Source organism: Lactuca virosa, chromosome 8, assembly GCF_052849685.1.
Source record: "Lactuca virosa cultivar CGN04683 chromosome 8, Lactuca_virosa_CGN04683_v6, whole genome shotgun sequence".
In the NCBI taxonomy this organism is placed as follows: domain Eukaryota; kingdom Viridiplantae; phylum Streptophyta; class Magnoliopsida; order Asterales; family Asteraceae; genus Lactuca; species Lactuca virosa.
In genome coordinates, this window is record NC_136433.1 from 209922425 (window position 1) to 209947344 (window position 24920).

General features: G+C 36.2%; 1 protein-coding gene across 1 annotated transcript; it reads left to right on the forward strand.

Moving 5' to 3' along the window:
- The first annotated feature begins 15348 nt into the window (after positions 1-15348).
- LOC145133407 (alpha/beta-Hydrolases superfamily protein) lies at positions 15349-18603 on the forward strand. Its single transcript, XM_079068350.1, has 2 exons — positions 15349-15877; positions 17943-18603. Exons 1-2 carry the CDS (start codon positions 15489-15491, stop codon positions 18379-18381), a joined length of 828 nt encoding a protein of 275 aa, XP_078924476.1. The 5' UTR covers positions 15349-15488; the 3' UTR covers positions 18382-18603.
- The last annotated feature ends 6317 nt before the right edge of the window (positions 18604-24920 follow it).

A 24920-nucleotide genomic window follows, 5' to 3' on the forward strand; every position in this document is an offset into this window, starting at 1 on the left:
ATTAATTTTCTTGTGAATATATATATTTATTTTTTGTGTTGTATAAGTACGTAAGAATGCATTAGTTTTTTAATTGTTTAGTGTTAAATCAAAATGAGTGAATTAATAGGTTTATTAAATTATGAATATAGTATTTACCCTCTCATTGCATGACTTTATATACAGATATGATTTGCAAGAAACGATGGTTGCAACGTTGGCATACGTGGTTGGTGGCAACGTGTGGTGGTGGTGATGGTGGTAGACTTTGGGTTTGACTTCTTTAAATTTGTGAATTAGTGTAAAATAAATTGTATTAAGTTGTAAATTTTGTGTATTAAACTGTAAATGGATTGTATAAAATTGCATTTTACATAATTTTGGTGTTAAAAATATAGAATGATTGTATGAATGAAAATATTTGACTAAAAAATATATAATTTTGCCCTTTTCTTAACAAAAGACAAAAATTAGGATTTTAACATGTCTAGTAATATTCACAATACATATTACTTATTAAATGTGGGTTCTTAGGGTTCTTAATCTTTTGTGGTTCTCATTTGAACCACTCCCTATATATATATATATATATATACATATATATATATATATATATATATATATATATATATATATATATATATATATATATATATATAGGTAAAAGTTCAAATGAGAACCATTAAAGGTTAAAAACCCTTAGAACCAAATTAATAATTAAGGTTATTTGTGTATTTTCTAGTATTTTGATTTTTTTTAAGTTTTTATAAAGGATAAAAAACAATAAGGACATAATGGTCTTTTTGAGAAAAACATATTACATATGTTAGATCTAATACCATTTATTCATTATTCTCCCAGAACAAAACAAATATCCTCTCACCTCCTTCAGCCATTTCTGATGAACACCACCACATCCACCACCGCCTCACCACTGGTAAGACCACCGTCGACGACACCTCCACATCGCAGCCTCTGACCACCGACAATAACACTTACATCCGTCGTCGGAGTTTTAGCTCTGGAACCACTATTGTGGTGAACCGCCATTGTCGTCGTCGTGTCCACCTTCCATGACATATCTGCTCCGGCGAGCCACGACCTTTTCTTCAGATCTGCTCTGGAGAGCCACCAAAACCACCATATTTTCACTAAGATACGGTAAATCTTGAATGCATCCGATCTGGACCTTCTTCCACTCAAATCTGGAATCTCGGACGACTTTTTAACACCACTACCATGAACCTCTGACACATCAGATCTGTTCCACAACTACATCTGAACATCCACATCCAATCGTCGCCACACGTCATCCAAAACCACAAGATCTTCAGATTTACAAGCTTCGTTCCAGATCTACGATTTCTAGCAGCACCAATGTTAAGATTTGTGAGCTCCGGTTCTGATTTATAATTTTCGCCATAACAGACATCCAGATCTACAAGTTCCGACGAGATCTGGTGTCGTTTTCTTCAAGTTGAACATCTGGTTTTGTGTTCTTTATCTCAAATATATGAAAGTTGTTTGTTGTTTTTTCTCTCAAGATCTAGATATGTTCTTGCCATCAAACCTCGTCGGAGAACCAAACAACCTTGCATGACTTCAGATATGATAAGACTCTTATATATATGGTCAGATCTAATGCTTTATGGTGATTATGCATCTGATGTATGTGGTGTACACAAAGTATTTGATGTGTGGCAACTGGCAAAGTTGGAGTCAAGCAAAGTCTAAAGATGTATTATGTATAAGTGAAACCACATCTTAACCTTGTTGCAATGAATCATCTATAGCCAAAGAGGCATCATTTGTATAAGTAAATATATATAAATTTAAAACCATGTTGAAATGGACTATTGTAAGTCAAGACAAGTCAAATAATTAAGAGTTAAAAGCATGAATTATACCCCCAGCATAAGGGATTTCGGTTTTAGGAATCTAGATCAAAGGAGTTTTCGGTTTTTAGAATCTAGGATCAAAGGGTTTTTCGGTTTCATGAGGGCCGAAATCTCATTTGTGGATGCTACTAGGACCGAAATTACCCATTCATGGGTGGAACCAAACCGAAATCAAGGTGATTTTGGTCATACCTTGGCCGGAATCACCAAAATGTGGGCAAGTGGTGCCACTTGATTGGTAGTTTAGCTTCCCAATGTGATATATTACACATTTCAACATAAATGTCACTTCTCTTACACTTCTTACCCCATATATAATCACGATTTAGTGACCATTTCCAAACTCATTCACAGTTAACAATCTTTCACCCCAAATTCTCTCAAAGAAACACTTTCAACATTCATATGTTAAACACATTCAAGCCTTCCAGAAAAGCATACCTCAAGATAAATTCGTAGGACTTTGGTAAGTTCTTCATTTATTTAGTGTTCATACAACACTTAAATTAATAGTTTCATCAAATTTACACATGTCATTATGTGTTTGAAACGCTTAGGATACAACTACCTTCAAGTGTTCCAACTTAAAGATCATCACTGTCACCTCGTTATCAAACCGCAAATTCATATAAGGTGAGTTCATACCCCTACATTTTTCAATACTTTTTCTATGTTTTGGGAGGGGGGGGGGGGATACAAGTAACACACAAGAAAATTTATGTTAAAACGCAAACATTTAAATACATTATTTTACTATTTTTAAGAAATGTGTTAAATACGTGAAACGACTTTACTACCAACCGCGTATATTTTTACATACAACGTTTTGATAAAAATGTAAAGATATGAAAAACGGTTACAAAATACACAACACTATTCTTATATATATATATATATATATATATATATATATATATATATATATATATATATATATATATATATATTGAGTACAAATCATTCACTACATTAAACTATACAAATATAGTTTGCGAAACTTTACCACCTTCAGAACCCGTTAAGCAAAGGGTGGAATTATATAAAGTACATATATAATTGTTTTACGCCACTTTCTATATTATCCTGGAAAGAGGGGATAATTACATATACAAACGGTTTTCATTACAAAAACATGTACACTCGTTGAATAATTTTGTGAGACATTGTCTTCATCGTAACTAACTGAGGTATACACGAAAGTCCTGTTTCATAATCGGAATCTTTCGTACGAGAGCGTGATACTTGTGTATAGATCTATACGAGATTGATGATCCCACACCCTGACTGTTAGCTACAGTCAGACCGGCAGGTTATGGGTGACAAATGTCATAAACGTTTCAACGCCTGAAGAACGTTACGGCAGGAAACTTCTTTTTTAGCACGGTTATGAAAACTCACATGGGGAAACGACTATACGTATATTTTGCACGAAAACACATTTCTTCGAATGGTTTTATGAATGAATAAAACTAGATATTACTATTTTTAAGTATGAAAAACACTGGTACTTTTGGTCTTGGAACATTTAAGACTACAATTCATTTCTATGGAAAATATTGGATTTTCTGGAATAAACACAATCATTTTACAAGTGAACCCCTTACATCTTATTTATTAGAAAATATCGGACTTTCTGGAAACAAACACGATATCTTTTCACGGAAAGGATTAAAATTTTCATACAAACTCTTATGAACTCACCAACTTAATTGTTGACACTTTTTCAAACAACTTGTATTCTCAGGGAATCAGTAAAACAGGTAACCACCAGCTTTTGAGGATGGGACACTAAGACGTCAAACAAATATTTTGTCATCATATTGTAATTGACTTTTGAAACATGTAGCACTTACAATGATGTAACTTTTTCAATTATATATATTATGGTTATGTTTGCTTTCTTTACTATTATGCAATTGTTATCATACAATACATGAAAGTCATCCACCCCCGGATGTTTCCGCCATCCTAGTTTGGGGGTGTAACAGATTGGTATCAGAGCATTGTTTATAGTAAACTAAGTATATCAAACCACATAAGATATACAAACTATAAATACAATGGGACTAAAACTCTATGACGTAACATTTTCGTACAAGTATACTATAAAATATTAGGATTATTTTTATAAAAGTATAAATACATTCATACTTAATAGTTCAGTGTCATAACAGTAACAAAACAAAAAGTATTAAGATAAGTTGAACACTACGAGTAGGCCTCGGGGTATGTAATTAGATCTGGGATGAATATAGCCTGATCAACTATATTTATCCAGGATGTGACTAATTTATGCCGAGGAATGTCGTAGTGGGCAACGAATCCAAAACTTACCAACCCCATGCAAAGAAACTCTAAAGACCAAACATAAAATACTATAGGAGTATTTTATAATACTACAGAATCATACACTTAAAACCTCCTTATATTTCTCATATCTCTGTTCTTGCACATACATCATGGCAGGATTTCACATGCACGGGGACCCCTATTTCCCTAACCAGGGAAACAAGGGTTGAATAGTAGAGGATCCCAAAGAGGATTCTTAGGAAGAAATGGAGGAAGATCCCGAAGAGGATCAATATGAGGAAAACGAGGAGTAGATGGAGGAGGAATCAGACGCAGAGTTTGAGGTCATTAATCCTCCCTACGTCGCCCAAGTTCCCGCACACCGTCTAGGCTACTAGGTACCAACGCCCCGTTGGGTGGAGGACCTGGAGAAGTGAAGTATACATCAACGCCAGCGATCTCCCTACCGCATGGAGTGAGGTTTCTATAAACTCAGTCACGGAGGACCGGCAGACAGGGCCCTACCTATCATGGTTCAGCGAATCACGAACCTCGGAGACCAGACCAGGGTGTAACACCCCGTTTATTAAATGAATAAATAAAGTAATTCATGAATGTATAGTAGCCCTAAAATCAATAATTATATAGCAAGGTGTGGGTCTCGAGGAGCTAACTGACATAATTTAAAAGTTGGGGGTTAAAAGTGTAAAATCCGGATTCAAGTTGTAAATAATTATGAAGACAAACGCTTTGTGGTAATTATTGGCACTTAAGTTGAAATGAATGAGAGGAGGAGGGACTAAAAATGTTAACAGGGATGAAGTTTGATCGTTGGACCTAAATTGGAATGAAATAGGAATGCTGAGGGTTAAAGAGTAAATTCCAGACTTAATTTGGGAGGGTTTCAGAAGGTAGGGTTTATATGGTAAATTTTGGGCCTTGGTTTGCAAAGATGTTTATGGGGATGGGCCATTCTTGTCATTATGGCAACGAGTTTAAGGGAGTCGGGTATATAACCCCCGAAACCCTAACCCTAAAAAGAGATACAGCCGCACCACCCTTATACCTCCCATCTTCCAGTCGTCTCCTCCATCGAACCACCGCAACCATCTTCCCACCGACGATAAGCAACGCTGTAAGGGAAGCCTCCGAAGCTCGGAGTGACTACGATCGATCATTGCCTTGTTTCTTCGTCGCCCTATCTCCTACTTCCAGCTCCTGCCGTCGGACGTCGTGTGGAGTCGGAAAACCACCAAAGCCGTCACTGCGAGCCTCCGCTGCCAGCGTAGATGAAAATACCTTGCACCGTCGACAGGTTAAGCGAAGTTGTCGGGAAAAACCGTCAAGATCGAGGAGAGACGCTTCCACACCCTAGCCGTCGCTGTCTTTGGCTGAAGACGCGCCGCCGTCGTTCCCTATGGTGGTTTTCTGCTGAGTTCCGTTGCCGCCCTCCTTCTGGTCGCCATCGCTTCGCCAGTGATACGTTCCACATCCCTTGGTGCAGTCGCTGCTACCGCTGTAAGTGCCGCCATTACCGATGTTTTATACTGTTGTCCCCACCGTGCACCACCAGGTGGGTGGCTGGGGTCATTTTGTGAGCAGATAGAGTATGTGTTGGGTGTGGTTTCATTTGGACGGAAAACCGAGAACAGCCACCGCCACCACCGTGAGGTGGTGGCTGCCGCCATGTGCCACCATCGGCCACGACTAGGGTGGCTGTGTGTGTGTGTTTGTATTAGTGTGTGTGTGTGTGTGTTATTTGGGTTTTTTCTTTGTAATATTGTAATTAATGCTAGAATAATAAAAGAAACTCGTAACCACCACAGTGAGGTGGTGCCCGCCGCCGTGAGCCGCCGTTGACCACCACTACCCGAGGTGGTAGTGGGTGGTGCCCGACTAGCGAAATCCTAATGGGCCTAGTGAAACCCTAATTGACCTAATGAAACCCTAATGGGCTTAAAGACTTAGTTTTGGGCCTATTGGGCTATGATTGGGTTGGAAACCCTAATTAGGGTTTAGAAAACCCTAATTTTGGATATATGGATTAGGGGTTGTCGGGTGAGAAACACTTAACCCTAATTGTCATTTTATGAGAAACCCTAATTTCACTTGGGCTTTGAGTTGGGCCTTCCTATTGGGCTTTGGTGATTGGGCTAATAATGGGCCATCCAAAAACAAGCAAATGGACTAGAATAATTTAATGGGCTTTAGGGTAAGGCCCATGTAAGGGTTTTGGGCCCAATTTAGAAAATTGGGCCATATATGGGCCATAACTGGGCCTTGATGATTATGAGATATTGGGCCATTGTAACACCACATGTTTGGACTGGAATAAATGGTTGGGCCTTAGGGAGAGACCACATGTTTGGACTGGCACACTGTATGCTGATTAGCTAAGTAGAACAATATGTATGCTAGTTGTCTTTGCGATGCTTGCATGGAAGACCAGAAGGTGGCTCTTGGCACTTGTTTGTAAGACCGAAGAGGGTGACCCCCGGCTTGGCAAGAAAGACCATGTGGCGGCCCGTGGCATAATGGCAAGACTATGTTTTGGCACATAGCATTTTATTCGATTATGATATATGATTGATTTGTATGGCTCACAGTTATGTATGGTAGTATCCGGTCGACAGAGACCGAAGGGGTAGGCCAGCACCTAGATATGCTAGGAAGCATGTTGATATGTACGGTATGTGGTATTTGGGGAACTCACTAAACTTCGTGCTTACGGTTTTCAGTTTTGGTTTCAGGTACTTCATTTTCAAGGGAAAGGAGCCGGCGATCGCAGCGCATCACACTATGTTTTCCACACATGAGATCTTTGGGATTTCACTCTGATGTTGTTTTATGATAACATGTTTTCATTAATGACACGTTGGTTTTGACATGAGATGTTATTATGAATGTTTTTATACTGTTGGTTTTATAATAACTTAATTAAAAACGAAATTTTTGGTCTTAAATTTTGGGATGTTACAAGTTGATATCAGAGCCTTGGTTTGAGGGATTCGGACGCACCTTCGGGGGTGTCTAGACTCAAATCAAGGGTTTAAAATATTTTTACAAGAAAATAATTTTTCTAAAATTTAAAATAAAAAGGAACTTTAAAAAAGAACAAGATGTGTGATGTGTGCAATCAACCGATCTCAAGTAAGTTTTCCCCAAGATACCCATACATGTTATGATATGATTATGAGAATTGCATGCTAGATTAGGGCTAAGGATATAGGGAGGATGCCTTATATTCCTATTTTATGTGTTTGTAGACTTGAATGCTAGTACTGATCAGTCAGTGATAGGATAGCCTGTTTAGGTTATGCCTAATTGTATGAGCCTTTGAATTGCATGTACAGATTCCTGATTAGAGGATAAAATGGTTTGATTAGAGTTTGATGGTTAGATTTTCCATTGTCTGAATGTTGTTTTCTTTGTGCTTTGTGGGACTCTTAGTGATGTGAGTTAGCTACTAAGTGAATATGCTAAGTCACATGGGACACATGCCGGATAATGTCATAGTGATGGACTTGACCCTATTACGCAACTCTTGTTTGAGTCCAACCGTTCTAGGGATGGGTCTTTTACTCGAAGGATTATCTGATCTCCGTTGCATGTGGCTATATTAATGAGGTAGCTAGTTGACATTACTGGGAATCCTTCAGCAGCTGAGGACTGGGTGGGTTCGGGAACCTAGGAAAGCCTAGGATATGTTTCAGTGGGTTAGTAGTGAGGTTTAGTGAGACTTTGATGTATTAGTTTGGGGAAGTGACTTGGAGGATTCGGGAGGATTGTTGAGGAAAGTATGGATAGGTGTGGAAGGTAATATTGGGCCCATACTACTGAAAGCACAGGATCCATACTCGAATCGGTGAGAGTCTTGGAGAATCTGAGAAGCTTTGGGGAGGAGTTTGTGACCTGGTTTGGGGGCAGAGTATGTTCCAGCTGTTGCAGCTCAGCTATTTGCAAGTGAGCTAGTAAGCGTGACAGGGTGTCAGACCCTGGAGGATACGACTTCCAAAGTCTGAGGATGCGAGATCAATTTGGAGAACTTTGAGAAGAGAGGGTCGTGGCATGTGCATATAGTAGAGGGTCCCGGGGAGAGACCCAAGACTTCTGATCATCGGGTGAAAGGCCAGCAGGGCCGGAGTCAGTGCAACACGTGCGGGAAGGTACACAAGGGAGTTTGACATTCCAGGGGTTTAGGCTGCTACAAGTGTAGCGGGGTTGGTCATGTCAGCAGAAGGATTCAGGCCCTGCAGTGTCAGACAGGAGAAGTCAGAACTCCAGCAGGCGATGTTGCGGATATGTAACCTTGCCTTCTTTCAGTTTTATCTGCACATTGTTGTGGGAATTGTACTATGGTTTGGAATACTGTAGCAGGATGAGTAAGTGTATCCCTGGTTTATTTCGTTGCTCCTGTTGGGTTAGATCATCAAATATCGTCATATGCCAATTTCATACCGTGAGTTACTAGTGGTTAGTGTAAGATCGGTTCCCTTTTGCTGGTTCGGGGTGTTCAGTGTTCTCTCGGTTCATATTATAGAATTGTTGCGGGACAGTTAGGGGCTCATCGGAAGCCCAAAACCTGTGAATCCTTAGAGTCCTTCAGGAAGGAGGATCCTATTGTTAGTTCCTGTCATCGGGATCGAAAGGGAGTTTTGCACCATGATCTCAGGTTGATCGAAGTATCTTTGGAGAAGGTGATCAGGATCCCTCCAGATGTTGTGGGTATATCATCTTCTACTGCTACTAGGTGGATGTCGGGAATGTGTATTGCTTTGGAATTGTAAGTGAGTTTGGATAAGTCAGATCTCGGGTCGGTTCTTTGATATTGTCTGGGTTATCAAGGATGATATATGACATCCTGCATGCCGAAAAGTCCTTGATGAACCTATAGAGGGACATATCTTGCGGAGTGAGTTCCGCGTGTACCGTTGTCATTCCGGATCTTTTTCAGGATTTGTGCAGGGTATTATTTGGAAAATATTTGGTCAGGGTTAGAGCGATAGTTCTCCAGTGAAGTTAGAGTTCAGTGGTGCTGCGAGAGTGGAAGTGAGAACAAGGATTCGTCAGCCAGGGTGAAGATTAAGGTCTTCAATTGTCAGCATGGGAGGTGGATTGAGGTGTCAGACTGGACTAGATTTCAAGAATACTCTTCAAGATTTCAGAGAATGGGCGATCTCAGGGTTTAACCGGTAAGTGATCGCTAGCTATGGTAAGCACAGGTTGTCATCAGTGGATTATTAGAAAGCAAGAAGGATTGGGAATCCTTGAATTCTCACGTGCTGTGAAGACTTAGTTGAATCTAAGTGGGGGAGAATCGACCAGGTACTTAGGAACCGTAATAGGTGTGAAACTAGGATGAGTTTCGCATCCTCGTTAGGAAGGAAGGTGGCCGAGTGACCGTCTAGGTTGAGGATTGGGTGAGTTGGGAGTTTATAAAACATTACAACATTTGGTTCGCGCTTTTCTTTGGCATCGGATAACAGGGTTTAGGGAACCAGGTTAGAGGTCCATTTAGAATTCAAATTCAGTTGAGTGTTAGGTCGAGTGCGTGTTCGACCCGGTATGGACAGTGTTGTAAGACTACGGGGGTAGCCGTAGTATTCACTAACAGTCAGATAGTATGGAAAGTGTTGTAAGACTACGGGGGTAGCCGTAGCATTCACTAACAGTCAGATAGTATGGAAAGTGTTGTAAGACTACGGGTAGCCGTAGTTTTCACTAATAGTCAGTTAGCATGGAAAGTGTTGTAAGACTGCGGGGGTAGCCGTAGCATTCACTAGCAGTTAGATAGTGATAGAGTGTTGTGAGACTGCGGGTGTAGCCGTAGCATTCACTAGGTTGGTAGATAGCATTTACGTGTTCTTGGAACGCGGGAGGAACAATAGTACCCACTAGTTCGGGTGAAGAAGTGAGGGTGTGGCAAATCCACATATTGGTTTATGGATTTCCCCAGAGGGATTAGACCTGGTTGAGCCAGTGATAAGACTGTAGGAACGTCACTACGGTTATGAGATCAGGGAAGCAATGGACTGCTTAAGGACGTGTGAGATAAGGCTACCATTGGTCAGGTAGCAATCACTTTTATCCTTGGATTTGATGACGACAGGATTCGACGCATGGACCCGATCGGTTAGATCAGAAGGATGTTAGAGCCACAGTGGCATGATAACTAGTAGCAACTAATTCCAGAGAAGGATTTCGTTCAGAAGTCGTGTGAGGCGACTAAGTGGGAGTCCTTTGGCTCCGCAGCAGGGCCGGGACCCGATATTTCATATGATTGGCGAACGAATTGAGACCAGGCAGATCTCGGTAGATATTGGAAAGTAGCCATGTGGCAACATACTGCTTCAGGCAGTTCAGTGTTCGGGCAGTTTCAACGTTTGGGCAGTGTTAGTATTTGTGTTTTAGGTTGCGAGTATGGACAGAATAGCTGGTTGATTTGGGAAGTGACAAGTCACTCACAACGGGATTAGTTGAGCCTTAGCAAAGTATAAGTGATCTGCAGGGATAAGTAGGTCCGTGATTCTGTTTTCCAGTGGGAACCTCTAGTTATCAGAAGTTGAATAGTTAGTTGAGAGATAAGTGGATGGGATTCAACAATAATGATTCAGTATGAGCGGTCTGTCAGGGAGTCATACCATCTCGAGACTACTGATCTCAGACGGAGTAAACGTGATCACATTACAAGGAATTCGTTCATCTTCAGGTTTCAGAACCATGCGAGGGTTGGTTACGGTTACCTTGAGAAGGCTAGGGTGTGCCCAGGTTGTGGTCATGTTACTTGAGTAGTTTGGCGTGTAAGGAATGGTAAGAAACGATTTCGAGGACGAAATCTAATTTAAGTGGGGGAGATTTGTAACACCCCGTTTATTAAATGAATAAATAAAGTGATTCATGAATGTATAGTAGCCCTAAAATCAATAATTATATAGCAAGGTGTGGGTCTCGAGGAGCTAACTGTCATAATTTAAAAGTTGGGGGTTAAAAGTGTAAAATCTTGATTCAGGTTGTAAATAATTATGAAGACAGGGGCTCCGCGGTAATTATTGGAACTTAAGTTGAAATAAATGAGAGGAGGAGGGACTAAAAATGTTAACAGGAATGGATAAAAATTTGGACACCGAAGTTTGGTGGGTACAGAGACGTTGTCATGAACGAGGCTCACAAGACCAAATACTCCATTCATCCTGGTGCAGACGAGATGTACCTAGACCTCAAGAAGTTATATTGGTGGCCAAACATGAAGGCAGAAATTGCTACCTATGTGGGCAAACGCCTGACTTGCGCCAAGGTCAAGGTAGAATACCAAAAGCCCTCGGGTTTACTACAATAACTAGAAATACCCGAGTGGAAGTGGGAGCGGATAACCATGGACTTCATCACCAAGTTACCCAAGACGACAGGTGGACTCGACACCATCTGGGTGATCTTTGACATATTGACCAAATCCGCGCACTTCCTGCCAATAAAAGAAACTGACAAGATGGAGAAACTAACCAGAACCTACGTTAAAGAGATCGTACAATTACATGGTGTACCGATATCCATCATCTCTAACAGAGATAGTAGATTCACCTCACGGTTCTGTAAGTCACTACAAAAATCCTTAGGAACTAAACTCGACATGAGTACGGCCTACCACCCACAGAACGACGGGCAGAGCGAAAGAACTATCCAAACATTGGAGGATATGTTGAGAGTTTGTGTGATAGACTTTGGTAAAGCTTGGGATACACATTTACCACTCGTCGAGTTCTCAAACAGCAATAGCTATCACACTATCATCGGAGTTGCTCCATTCGAAACCCTCTATGGCCGCAAGTGCAGATCACCTCTGTGATGGGCTGAAGTGGGTGACACACAACTAGCAAAGGGGCAAGTTCCTGACAGCACTTTCACCGGCCCTGAGATCATAAGGGAGACAACAGAGAAGATCGTACGAATTCGAGAAAGAATGAAATTCATCCACCACCCCCCCCCCGGACGTTTCCGTCATCCTGGTTGGGGGGGCGTGACATGATGAAATGCATCAACGAAATTTGGTAAGTCATTAAGCTGTGAATATGTGCTTTTTATTTATTAATTTGTGAATATGTAAGTTATTAAACTGTGAATGTATATTTTTTTATCCAGATATGATTTTTGAGGAAGGATGCTGGAGGTGTTTGCACCGGTGGTTGGTGGTGGCGATGGTTGATGGTAGTCGGTGATGTTGATAATGATGGTGGCTGTAGAGTAAGGATATGTTCTATTTCTCACTCATCTTCTTTGTTGATTCCAGATAAGTTATCATCTTATGATTCATCTATGTGTTTTTATTTTGATGTTTTCTTCTGAAATATTAGATAATTTATGTATCTATTAAACAATAAATTAGTTTTTTAATAAAATGAAATATGAGATTATACTTGTAAATGAGCTATGCATGTATTGTATTAAATTGCGAATTTTATATATTAAGTTGTGAATTTTATTCAAGACTCAATATATTAAATTCACAATTTAATACATAGACATGCCTCCATATACGAACGTATAAATGTAAGTTTTAATTTGAGAATATGAATGTAAATATATAATTTTTGTGTATTAAACTGTGAATTTATTTTATTAAGTTGTGAATTTTGTGTATTAAACTTAGGATTGATTGTATTAACAGTTTTAAGTTGATAATATGATTGTGAGTTTTATACTTTTTGTTTATTAAACTATGAATTAATTGTAATAAGTTGTGAATTTTATGTATTACGCTGTAATTTTTGTGTTCTAAACTGTGAATTAACTACATTAAGTTGTGAATTTTTTGTTTAAACTTTGAATTGACTATATTAAGCTGCTAATTGTGTATTAAACTGTGATTTTCGTGTTTAAAATTTTAAATTAACTGCATTATGCTGTGAATTTTCTGTTTAAACTATGAATTAACTATATTCAGTTGTTAAATTTTAATGAACTTTACGTTAAAATATGAATGATTTATGTATGAATGTTTGTATTAATTTTCTTGTAAATATATTTATTTTTTTTGTTGTATAAATATGTAAGAGTACTAATTTTGTATAATTATTTTTCATTAAACTCATAATAAGTTATTTAATTGGTTTATTAAATTGTGAATATAGTATTTAACTAGACAGTTAATGATTTTATATACAGATCTAATTTGGAAAGAAAGAAGATTGCAACAGTGACACATGTGGTTGGTGGTGGTGTGGGGTAGTTGGTGGTGGTGGTAGAGTTTGGATTCGACTCCTTTAAATATGTGAATTAGTGTATAATGTATTTTATTATGTTATGTTGTGAATTTTATGTATTAAACTAAAAAACCGGACTGTATTAAGTTGTACATTTTATATAAATTTCATGTTAAAATATGAATGAAGGTATGCATGCAAATATTAAAAAAATAAATTGTGTATTAGTGAATTAGTATATTTATTAAATTGTGAATAATGTATTTTAAACTGTGAATACAACTTATACACAATATATATTTCATAAAGATATCTACAATTTAGAAAAAAAATGAATTTATCAAGGCATAATTCTATTTTTTTTACTAAAATTTTGTATATTATGGCTGGAAAAATAAAAAGTATTTCCAAATAAATGGGAGCTTTAATGTTTATTCTATTAAACTGTGAATACCACCAAAAAAATGCCACTGAATTTAATGTTAGTACGATGGCAGTCCGACAGTGGTCCGACGATGGTCATACGGTTGACTGATGACAAGTGGCAAGTAGTTTGTATATTAAGTAATGAAAAAGTTTTCTTAATACAATATAAATGTTGGATTTGTCCAACATGCCCTTAATAAAAATATTTAAAAAAATAGTTTTTATGGTTTTCAACCTTTTAGGGTTCTCATTTGAACCACTTCATATATATATATATATATATATATATATATATATATATATATATATATATATATATATATATATATATATATATATATATATATATATACTAGTTTATAACTCGTGGAAACCACGATTAAAAAATTAATTAAACTTTTATAATAAAAATTTATAATTATTAATCAATTATTTTAAATAAATTATTAATTAAGAGATATATCAAATTTTTAAAGTTATTATAACTTCAAATTTAACATATAATTAGAAAATATAAATTTGAATTTTAAAATGAGTTGTCTAATATATCTACATGACATATGTCATAATATTAATGAGGAGTTTTATTAGAATGACACTTGGTAAAAGTAGATTAAAACTATTATATATATATATATATATATATATATATATATATATATATATATATATATATATATATATATAGAGAGAGAGAGAGAGAGAGAGAGAGAGAGAGGTAGGTTCAAATGTTTCTCACATCTATTGTGTGCTAGAATGCACCAATAAGAATTTACTATTAATTATATTTATATTAAATGCTATCTATACTTATAATTCATTTTTATGGAAACTAATTAAATTCGTCATTAATGTCAACAATAATATTCTTTGAGAATGAATTCATATCTAGAAGATTGAAAGTATAATTCAGCAGAATGAAAGTGTATTCTAGTATTATATACTCTCGTTCTTCATATTCCATTCAATTTTATTGTATTTTAAGTGAATAAGTCCTGAAACAAAATACGAACTCATATATAAAAACCTAGATGCGAATTCATTCTGAAAGAATGTTATTGCTGACATTAATGACGGATTTAATTAGTTTCTATAAAAAGAGAATTATAATTATGGATATCATTTAATATACATATAATTATGGAAATCATTTAATATCTATATTTATTTAATTAAATAATTATTTAATTTACTAAATTTTTATTGGTGCATTCTAACACACAATAAATGTAAGAAACAAAATAACATAGCCTTATATATATATGAAGTTTTGTGAATAATTATTTTCAAAATTTTCAAATTTTTTCAAATGTTTTTTTCAGCGAATTTCTTTAAAAACCTGCGATTTTTTCATAAAAAATGTCAAAAAAAAAGTTTTGTGATCTCTAGGTATTTTTTTTATGCATTTTTATGATTTTTTGGGTTTTTTTAGGGTTTTTTTGTTTTCCAATTAACCCTTCCATATATATATATATATATATATATATATATATATATATATATATATATATATATATATATATATATATATATCCACAAAAACTATTAAGTTCAACCTCTTCTACATTATTTCAAGCAGTTTGTTTCCTATATAATCTACCAACGCATCCAGGAACACACCCGAAAACACAGGACTTTCTCTCTCTCAAACACACACACTCTCTCTCACACACATAAGAACACAGTCAGACGGTTAGCCATGGTGATCAAGCTAGAGAAAACCCTATCAAGCGACATGAATGCAAGAATCATAGGTTCAGGAAAAGAAACTCTGGTTTTAGCTCATGGCTATGGCGGAGACCAGTCTGTTTGGGACAAGGTTCTTCCTGGACTGAGTCAGACTTACCAAGTTGTTGTTTTCGACTGGAGTTTCTCCGGCGCCATTAAAGATCCAAACACCCTCTTTGATCCTGCCATATACTGCTGTTATGATGCTTTTTCTGATGACCTGACTGCCCTTCTTGAAGAGTTGAACTTAGATTCGACGGTGTTTGTCGGCCACTCCATGTCTGGCATGATTGGATGCATTGCTTCCATAAAAAAGCCTCATCTCTTCAAAAGGCTCATCCTTATTGGATCGTCTCCAAGGTATCTCCATATTACAAAATTACAAATAATTTTGTGTATCAGTTTTTGGGAAATCATTTTATAAACGAAGTATAAAATATGTTAAATTGAGCAGAATCTCGTTAGGTAAAAAGACTTTGGTTAGTTAAGATGACCCGAGTGTGCAGCAAACTCTTCGGATTGATTTTGGTCTAACTAAAAACAAAACAAAACCAAGCCATTTCAGTTTAATTTTAACTAAAAAAACCATTTGAATTTGTATTTTCGTTTTTGGTTTCAGATAGTTGGAATTTTTTTTTTTTGGTTACTTCTTTTCAATAAAAAAGTGTAATTTTCATTTCGGCTCTTAAAAATGGTTCTATTTTTCAGCATTTTTTTTCTTTACCTCCTCAATTAATCTTGTTTTTTGGCCTTTAAATTAACAAGTTTATGACTTTCATTCTACATGATGTAACACTTTTTATTTCGAAATTGTATGTTAAAAATTGCAATCGTAAGTTCAATTGTTACTTATTTATCTACTATTTCTTTTAATAATTTTTCTGTTAGGTTGTTTTCATAATATATTTTGCAATTGTATTTTGTAAGATTAATTTTGAATGTATTACATAGCCAGGTGAACGGATAACAAACTACATCACTAACCCTTTTCAAATTATGAAACTAATCTTAAAAAACCGCTTCCATTTTACAAATTTTGTTATTCAAATATTATAACATTAACTTGGATTCATAATATTTCCTTTTTATCTTGTGAAATCTATTTCACAAATTTTGTAACCACATGATTATTTTCTGAACTATCATATTGTTAAATAAGAGTACAATCCACACACACACACACACACATATATATATATATATATATATATATATATATATATATATATATATATATATATATATATGGTTCATGCGAAAATACAAATAATTTGCGAAAACGCGAAAACAAGAAAAAACTATAAGATTATGTCACCTCAACCTTATATTTTGGACAATAATCCATCCAAACTTTAAACTACATGATGATAATCGATTATACATGAGAAATTGTTTCATATTAGCAAAGCATGATTTTTGACATTTTTATTATAAAAACATGAATTTAAAAGTGGTTAAGGACGTGAAAAAAAAATAGTTGATAAAACCGTCTTTAAATCTATATTATCATAACACAATTCAATGTAAACTTATTATCTTAAATTTATTGCTAATAAATTTAATTTTTATAGTACTTGTGTTTGATTTTTATAAGATAAAATCTGTTTTCGCGTTTTCGCAAGATATTTATGTTTTCGCATGAACCTACTTTTATATATATATATATATATATATATATATATATATATATATATATATATATATATATATATATATATATATATATATATTTGTAAAAGTTTCCCTTTGACTTTACGGAGACATGGATATGCATGGAAATTTAACGAGAAAACGAAATTTGATCGTTATTTGTACTGTACAAAAATATATAATTTCTGATGTTGTAAAAAGATTTCCAACGACCACAGTGACAATAAATGCAATATTAAATGTGAAAAGATAAAGAGAGGAGGATTAGACGTTGGAATTGTCAAAGTCAGCATGCATTAGATTGTAGTATCTTGCGCATTGAATAGATAACACTTTGGTCCTTATCGCAGAAGTTTAAAAATGAAATAGAAAGAGACCAAACAGCAAAAACCTAAGTTGTGACCACTTCAATTATTATGTATTGACAAAAGAAAACTTAGTTAAACATGTCAATAGTGCCATATTTAATATCGATTTTGTATGCATAATTATAATATATAAATGTTTAGATTTAATAATATAATAAATTCCTTTACAATACAGACCTTTTTTGTTTATGTAAGAAATGTTATCGGATATGTCAGCAGTTAATATTTTAAGATATTATTTTAGATAGCGTGACAATCCTGATTACAATTCAAAGCATTAAGTGTTTGTTGTACATGTTTCATGCCATGATCACGATGCATTTTTTTACTTAGATATTGACTTAATTAATAAACAAAAAGAAAGTTTTATATATATATTAAATTCAGTTAATTTTATGTTTATTTAGGTATGTAAATTCAGAAAGCTATGAAGGTGGATTTGATATCAAAGACATTGAACAACTATTCTCAAGTATAGAGTCAAACTACTATGGATGGGCATCCATCTTTCCTTCACTTGTTATCGATAAGAATGACTCTGAATCTGTTAGCAGTTTTGAACAATGTTTGAAAAGAATGAAACCTGATATTGGTCTTTCCACAGCTAAAACTGTATTCTTATCGGACCATTGTGACATTCTTGAAAAGGTTGTAATCCCATGCACCATAGTCCAAACAACAAACGACATTGTTGTTCCATTATCAGTTGTTGAGTACATGATGAAGATGATCAAGGGAGAATCAACTGTTGAGATGATTGATACCGTGGGACATTTTCCTCAACTCACTGCCCCTCTTAAGCTTCTTGAAATCATTGATAGATTGATGAATGTTTGCTTATCTTAACCTTTGATAGTTTGACGAAAATTTGGATCCAGGATAAGGGCATTTTAGTACTTTTACTTTTTCTTCTAGGGGTATTATTATTTTGTTTCTACTTTTGGGCATTACCCGTTTGAAAATACTAGTATGCAATGAATGTATGTTGGTGGTTGGTTTGTGAGTAGATATGTTAAGATGTTCTTGTGGCTATGGCACCGTTTGAATTGAATTTGTTGACTTTTGTCAGTCAAAGAATACAATTTGTAGAATTAATTATACGATAAACGTGTTGTAGCTACTGTTTGAATTTTGTTCGTGTTCTGTCAACTGTAGCTTTTGTCCATGATTGATGTTTAGATTAATTTGTGTATTTCATAAATATGCTAACATGTATAAAATATGGAATAGAAAAACGTTTTTCTCTTCTATTATTCAAAGAAAACGAATAAAGAGGGGTATTTAAATAGAAGTTTAACAAGAATTCTAAATACAATCAAATATTACGATAAATACTAGGAAAAGGATAAATAACTAAAAGATAACGATTATCTTGAATCTCAATATTCCCTCTTAAGTTGAAGATAACGATTATCTTTAATCTCAATATTCCTTCTCAAGTTGGATTGTGTAAGTCACGAACACCCAACTTGCTACGAAGGAACTTGAATCTATCTGCTCCAAGAGCTTTTGTTGTAAAACAAACCAATAGACACGCAAGGAAACCCACAAATAATATTGAAAATTATATTTAGATTAGTTGCGAATAATAGATCCAATTATTATTAATATGATTACCAAGTTTCATCCAGAAATCAGATTAATTCTTCTTGATTAGATCTGATTATAAGAAATGTAGAATGAAGTTTCCTGTTATTGGACGAAATTAACAAACAAAACAATAATGTAAAAGCAACATCTTGACGGCTGCTCTTGGATCTTGATTGTTGAATAACTGCGCAGATCGAACTCCTGTCCTTAAAGGTTTTTACTTCGCTTCTATCGATTGTAAGCAACAGAGTAAAACCCCGAGATTTAATGCAGATTTACCGAGTTTCCAACAACAATGGAAAACGATAAACGCAAAGTGAATACTGAGAAACCGGAAAGAAATCGCAGAGAAAATGAGAGAGCTTTCAATTTTCATGAGTATCAAATACGGCTCCCACGGAGCTGTATTTATAGGCATCGAAACCCTAGAAGGCAGAAAATAGGCCCACATGGGTCGGCCCATGGAAACCCTAGGGCGACGACTTGCTTTCCAAGCTAGCCGTTTTTCTAACCCTTCTAGAATATTCTGTTCCATATTTACGAAGTCAACCGTTTGACCAGATCGGTCAAACCGACTTGACCCGAACTTCGCCAAAATAAAAGCTCCTCAGCTCCCAACGACCGATGCGTCGTGCTGTCACACTCCCAAACCAGAACAGCGGAAACGTCCGGGAGCGGATGACGTCATGCTCAGTATCACAACAAATGTAAAATAGTAAAACAAGCAACAACATCCATTGCATTAATAATATAGTTAACACATGTGTGTTCATTGTATAGTTGTATGACACTAAAAGTATAGCAAAAATAAAAGACGAGTCTTGAACATGCTCCGTCTTCTCGAAACCTGTACTAGCGTACCTGTCGACTGATTCCCTGAGAATACAAGTTATTTTGAAAGAGAGTATCAACATTTAAGTTGGCGAGTTCATAAGTATTTATTATTTAATGTTTGTACTTGATCTATGAAAGTATACTTTATGTTCTCCAGAAAATCTCATATTTTCTATAATAAATGAAAAGTAGTCTTCAACCCTAAGACCCAAATGTTTGTACTTGATCTATGAAAGTATTAGTTTATGTTCTCCAGAAAATCTCATATTTTCTATAATAAATGAAAATGAGTCTTCAACCCTAAGACCCAAATGTTTATATGTTTTGTTCTCTGTACTAGTATAATGTATGTTTGTACTCTGAAATTGTATAATGTATGTTTTCCATAATCGTAGACTATCCTTTCTAGTAAAATAGTATGCCTGTTCATGTATGAACCTTTCTGTATGCATATAATGGAAGGTAATAACTTGCAGTAGTATTGTTTAAAAATAACACCACTGTAAGATAACTAATTTAAATGGAGTTATTTGAATATATATGTTACTCGTAATTAGGTCGGGATTTTCTCCCTGTGAGTTCTTATAACCATACTGACCCTGTCTGCCTGATAACGATGTTTTTTAGGCGTCAAAACTGTTAACAACATTTGTCATCCCAGGCCTGACAACCTGACTGTAGCTAACGGTCGGGATGTGGGATTGTCAGTCCCAACATAGATCTATACACAATTGTCATCGCTCTCCCTACAAGAGACTCTGGTTATAAGCTCATGACTTTTACCCGTACTTAGATAAGTACATAAAAATGACTCACAAACTATTTCAACGTATTACGAGTAATAACTGAGAATCATTTTTGTTTATAACATATAACCTTGTAAAAATAGTTTCGTTTGTCCCTTAACTATACTCATTATAAATTATAAGTTTGTTTCCGTTTTGTTTATGAAAACTGTTGTGTCCTAACGTGTTTGTAAACTTGTTTGTAATTGTATTAATGTGTATGTATTAGTTCATGTAATTTTTTCTCTGATCTAGAAAATAGTATGAACTAATTCTCTAAACTATACCCATTATTGTTTACTAGTATGTTTGTTTGAACTATAAATGATTTGGAGAAAAGACTCATTTGCCCATCATATGCAATTTAGTTAAGTATGTTCTTTGAAAATGAAATTTAATATTCATGTATATATTTAGTATGTATAATTACGATTTAACCGACGGTCGGACCGGTGATCCTACCTTAAGCCTACAACCAAACAAGGAACATGAGTTAAGGTATTAGCAATAGTCCTAAGTCCGTTAAAGCATGATTATACATAAATATACAAATGAATTTGATTTTGATATAAACAGAAATCTAAAATAGTTTAAAAGAGTTTAAAAATGATTTTTAACAATATTTATAAGCATAAGAAATCCTTTGTTTGTTTGTTTTCACATGTAAATGTTAACACAATTAAATTGTGTTCTACTTGCATTCCCCCCTAAAACATTGAAAAAGGTAAATTGCAGGGATATGAACTCATCTTATGTGGGTGATTCGATTGGAGGTTCGATATAGGATGTTATTTCCACAAGTTAGCTCCCGTAACAAAATCGAGTCCTAATAGCATTTAACACAATCTATATGTACATAATTAGTGAATTACTAGCAAGTATGTTAAGGAAAAAGCCTAATCTTGTAAGTTTCACTCACAAAATAGAAGTGTTAGAAGCAATTTGGAAAGCTGCTAGGAGTTCACGGCCAGCCTTGGAGTTTACGGCCCAAGAAGATCTTGGTGTTTTTGCGTTCACGGTTGAGTGTTCTTGAAGAAATGAAGGAGATTCAAGGGTTTACGGCCCAATGATCTTGATGAATGAAGAACACTTGAAGATCCAAGCAAGATCCTAAGAAGATTCAAATGAGGAAGGATGATAGTTGAGAGAGAAACGTGGGTTTTCGGTTGGTGTACTTGAGTGTGAAGGGTGTGTTTTCGGTTGGAATTGAAGAAGTGAGGAGGAGTTCATGGTTCAGCCCCCATATAAGGTCAAAACTGATGGGACGCCTTCGTTGGTTTCCACACCGAATTGATAAGAGCGGAGTTTGAGGCCGGGATGTTTACGGCTGAAAACGAAGGCTCGCACGTTTGCGGTCCAAAGTGAGTTTGCGGTTCATGTGAGGGTTTGCGGCTCGGATGAAGGTTCTCGGTTCCATTTAATTCACTTCTAATTCAAGCAACACTTCTAATTAAAGGTTTTTAACCAATCTAGAATTTAAATCCACTTTAAATAAGATAGATCAAAATAAGAAGTTTGACTTTAGTTCGACTTTTACAATAACGAGAATAACGGGTTGTCACACGTGCGAAGTGTCAAGTGCGCCTAAATCGCGCCATTTCGCGCACTAGCGGCGTCGACTAGTGCTAGGCTAAGCTAGGCGCACGTGTGTGGGCTTGGCCCATTCCTTTGATCCTATAAGGCCTTTAAAGGCCTATCAAGGGAAAAGACTTATAAACGTACACAAAGTTTCTTCCCCCACGAATGTGGGATAGGGGAAACTTGCCAACTTGCAAGATTACCTCTATAATTTCCAGCAATCCCATACCAAATTGGAAAGTTTCCTTTCACTCAGGCACATGATCTCACTTGGGTGTCACGAAGATTAAACCCTAGTTTAATGACAAGAAACAAGAAGAGGTCAATTCAGTGATATCCATATAGGTTTAAATTATGAAGCTTGTGACCTCTCTAGTTTACCCCCACACATCACATGTCGTCTTTGCGTTCTTCCTGAGCGTTAATATAGCCATGCGCTATAAATCTTTTTCATGACCCTTTAGAATATAAACCACTAATTTTCACTTGAGGCGGCACCACCTCCAGATCATATAGGAAAAGTTTTATAACATCTTCGTTGCTTAGATGTCTCCAAAACTTTGTTAAGAGTTGTAACTCAACCTCATTCTCGGCTGTTGAGAGAAAAACTTAGAGACACACTTGAAGAAACGTTAGAACAAGTGTATTGCGGAATAGTTAATCTCTAAGGATCTAAAAGCTCAACAATAATATTAATAAGTTAGAATTAGATAGTTAGAGAGTTAGGTGCGGAAAGTAAAGAAATAGAAATGACAACAATTGTTATATCAAGTATACACATAAGTTGATTCATAAGAAGGAATGCATTCAAACCGAGTTAATAAAGAAGATCAAACTTAGTGATTAAGTCACGAAAGACTTGCTCAGAAGAGAGGTTATAATCAGTTGTATTCTAGTAATATTTGAGAGTAAGAAGTGGTGCGTAGTAACATAGAGAGATAGAAATAATAACTTGAGAAGTGTATTCAGAATAGATAGATGCGTAAGTTATCCATCTTAGATACAACAGAATGAGCTCTATTTATAGAGACTCAAGAAGTACACTAGATTACATCTCTAAGAGTAGCCATGCAAGGCATACTGGACAATAGAGAGTATCATAATAAAGACAAGTAAAGTAATCTAGTTAAGTGACTGCGGTAGGTAGACTCCGGATTCGGTTGCTGATGAAGGAGCTTGACTGCGGGTGCTGGATGGCTGCGGTAGCTGAAGAGGTTGCCGTAGCTGAAGTTCAAGAGGATCACTTTTTATGATTCAACAATTTCCCCCTAAGTGACCTCTTTAACTTTTGTTCAGCTATCAAGTTTGAGGAACTTGATCAGGATCCACCAAAACTTCCTGATGTTTTCCAGCCAGGTGATTCTCCTTAAGATCTCGAACTTGACTTCTGCGGTAGTGTGCTTCGATCTTTCAACTGCGGTTCGGCAGATGTCAAGTTGCTTCTTGGTGAGGCGATGTATGGCAGTCATAGGAATGAAATATTTGACATTATCTATCTTCCTTTTGAAAATGACTCCAAGTTCAGGAAAGTTGGTTGCGCCTAAGGATCTTTCTTGATAGCCTTCAGTAGGCATTGGTGCAGGCTCGAGAGGTGGCAGATCAAATTTCATGGCAATGATAGGATAGATATATGCATCGATCTTGGCAAAATCACAGACCGTTTCCTTCAGAAAAGTATTGGCCTTTTCAAGCGCAATCTTCATTTTCGGGTGCTTTTCTGACTTGTTTTGGAACACCTTGGCAATAAGAAAGATTTCTTCCGGATTCATACAGGGAAAGTCTGCCTGGGTGCAGATATAGTCATGCTCCCTTCTAGTGAGGGTATACTGGATGTAGTCAGCCTTCATGAACTTCCGGATTTTGTAGTTCTTGACTGCGGATGGTCTATCGTTAGACCATATATTTTCAATGGAAGATGCATGTTTAGCATGAAAAAGACTGAGTCTCTCAAATTCCATTGGCAGTCTTTTGTGGTCAGGAAGGCTGCGTCAAAATGCTCAAATACTGTGAAGTATTTGGCATTTGGAGAAATTGGGACATCCCAGTATCCATCAGTAGGGGGTTCAGCATAGGTGAAGTGGGGTCTATAATCTTCATCCAGCGGTCTGCGGTGAGGATTGATCCAAGAGTTTATCAAGGATTCGTCCATCATAGTATCAAAACCGCATTCTCTCCATATAAGCTCTGCAAGTTTGGCTGCCTTCCAATCGTGTTTCCTTTGGGTGGTGGCAGGAGAGTCAGTTGAGCTTGGAGATGACATGTACTCAGCCAGGTTTTTGAAGTGAGGGGGAGTTTCTGGCTTTTCAGGAGTGACCTTCTCTTACGGTGGAGTGTTATGAAGTGGAGTATGATAAGATGGTTGCGGTGAAGGCTGCGGTGTAGGAATTTTTTTCTGTGATGATGGGGGGGCTCTGATGTTGTGAGATGGAGTGATCAGAGTTATGCACTTCTTCTTCACTTTCCCCTCTTGAGGAATGCAACGGAGGAGCTTCCTCAAGCCACTTTTTAAGGCCATCAACCTTGGAAAAAACCTCTTGAAATTGAGCTTTGAGGGCTTCGGCCAACTGTTGATTATTGGGAATGGAGGAGCTGAAGAGT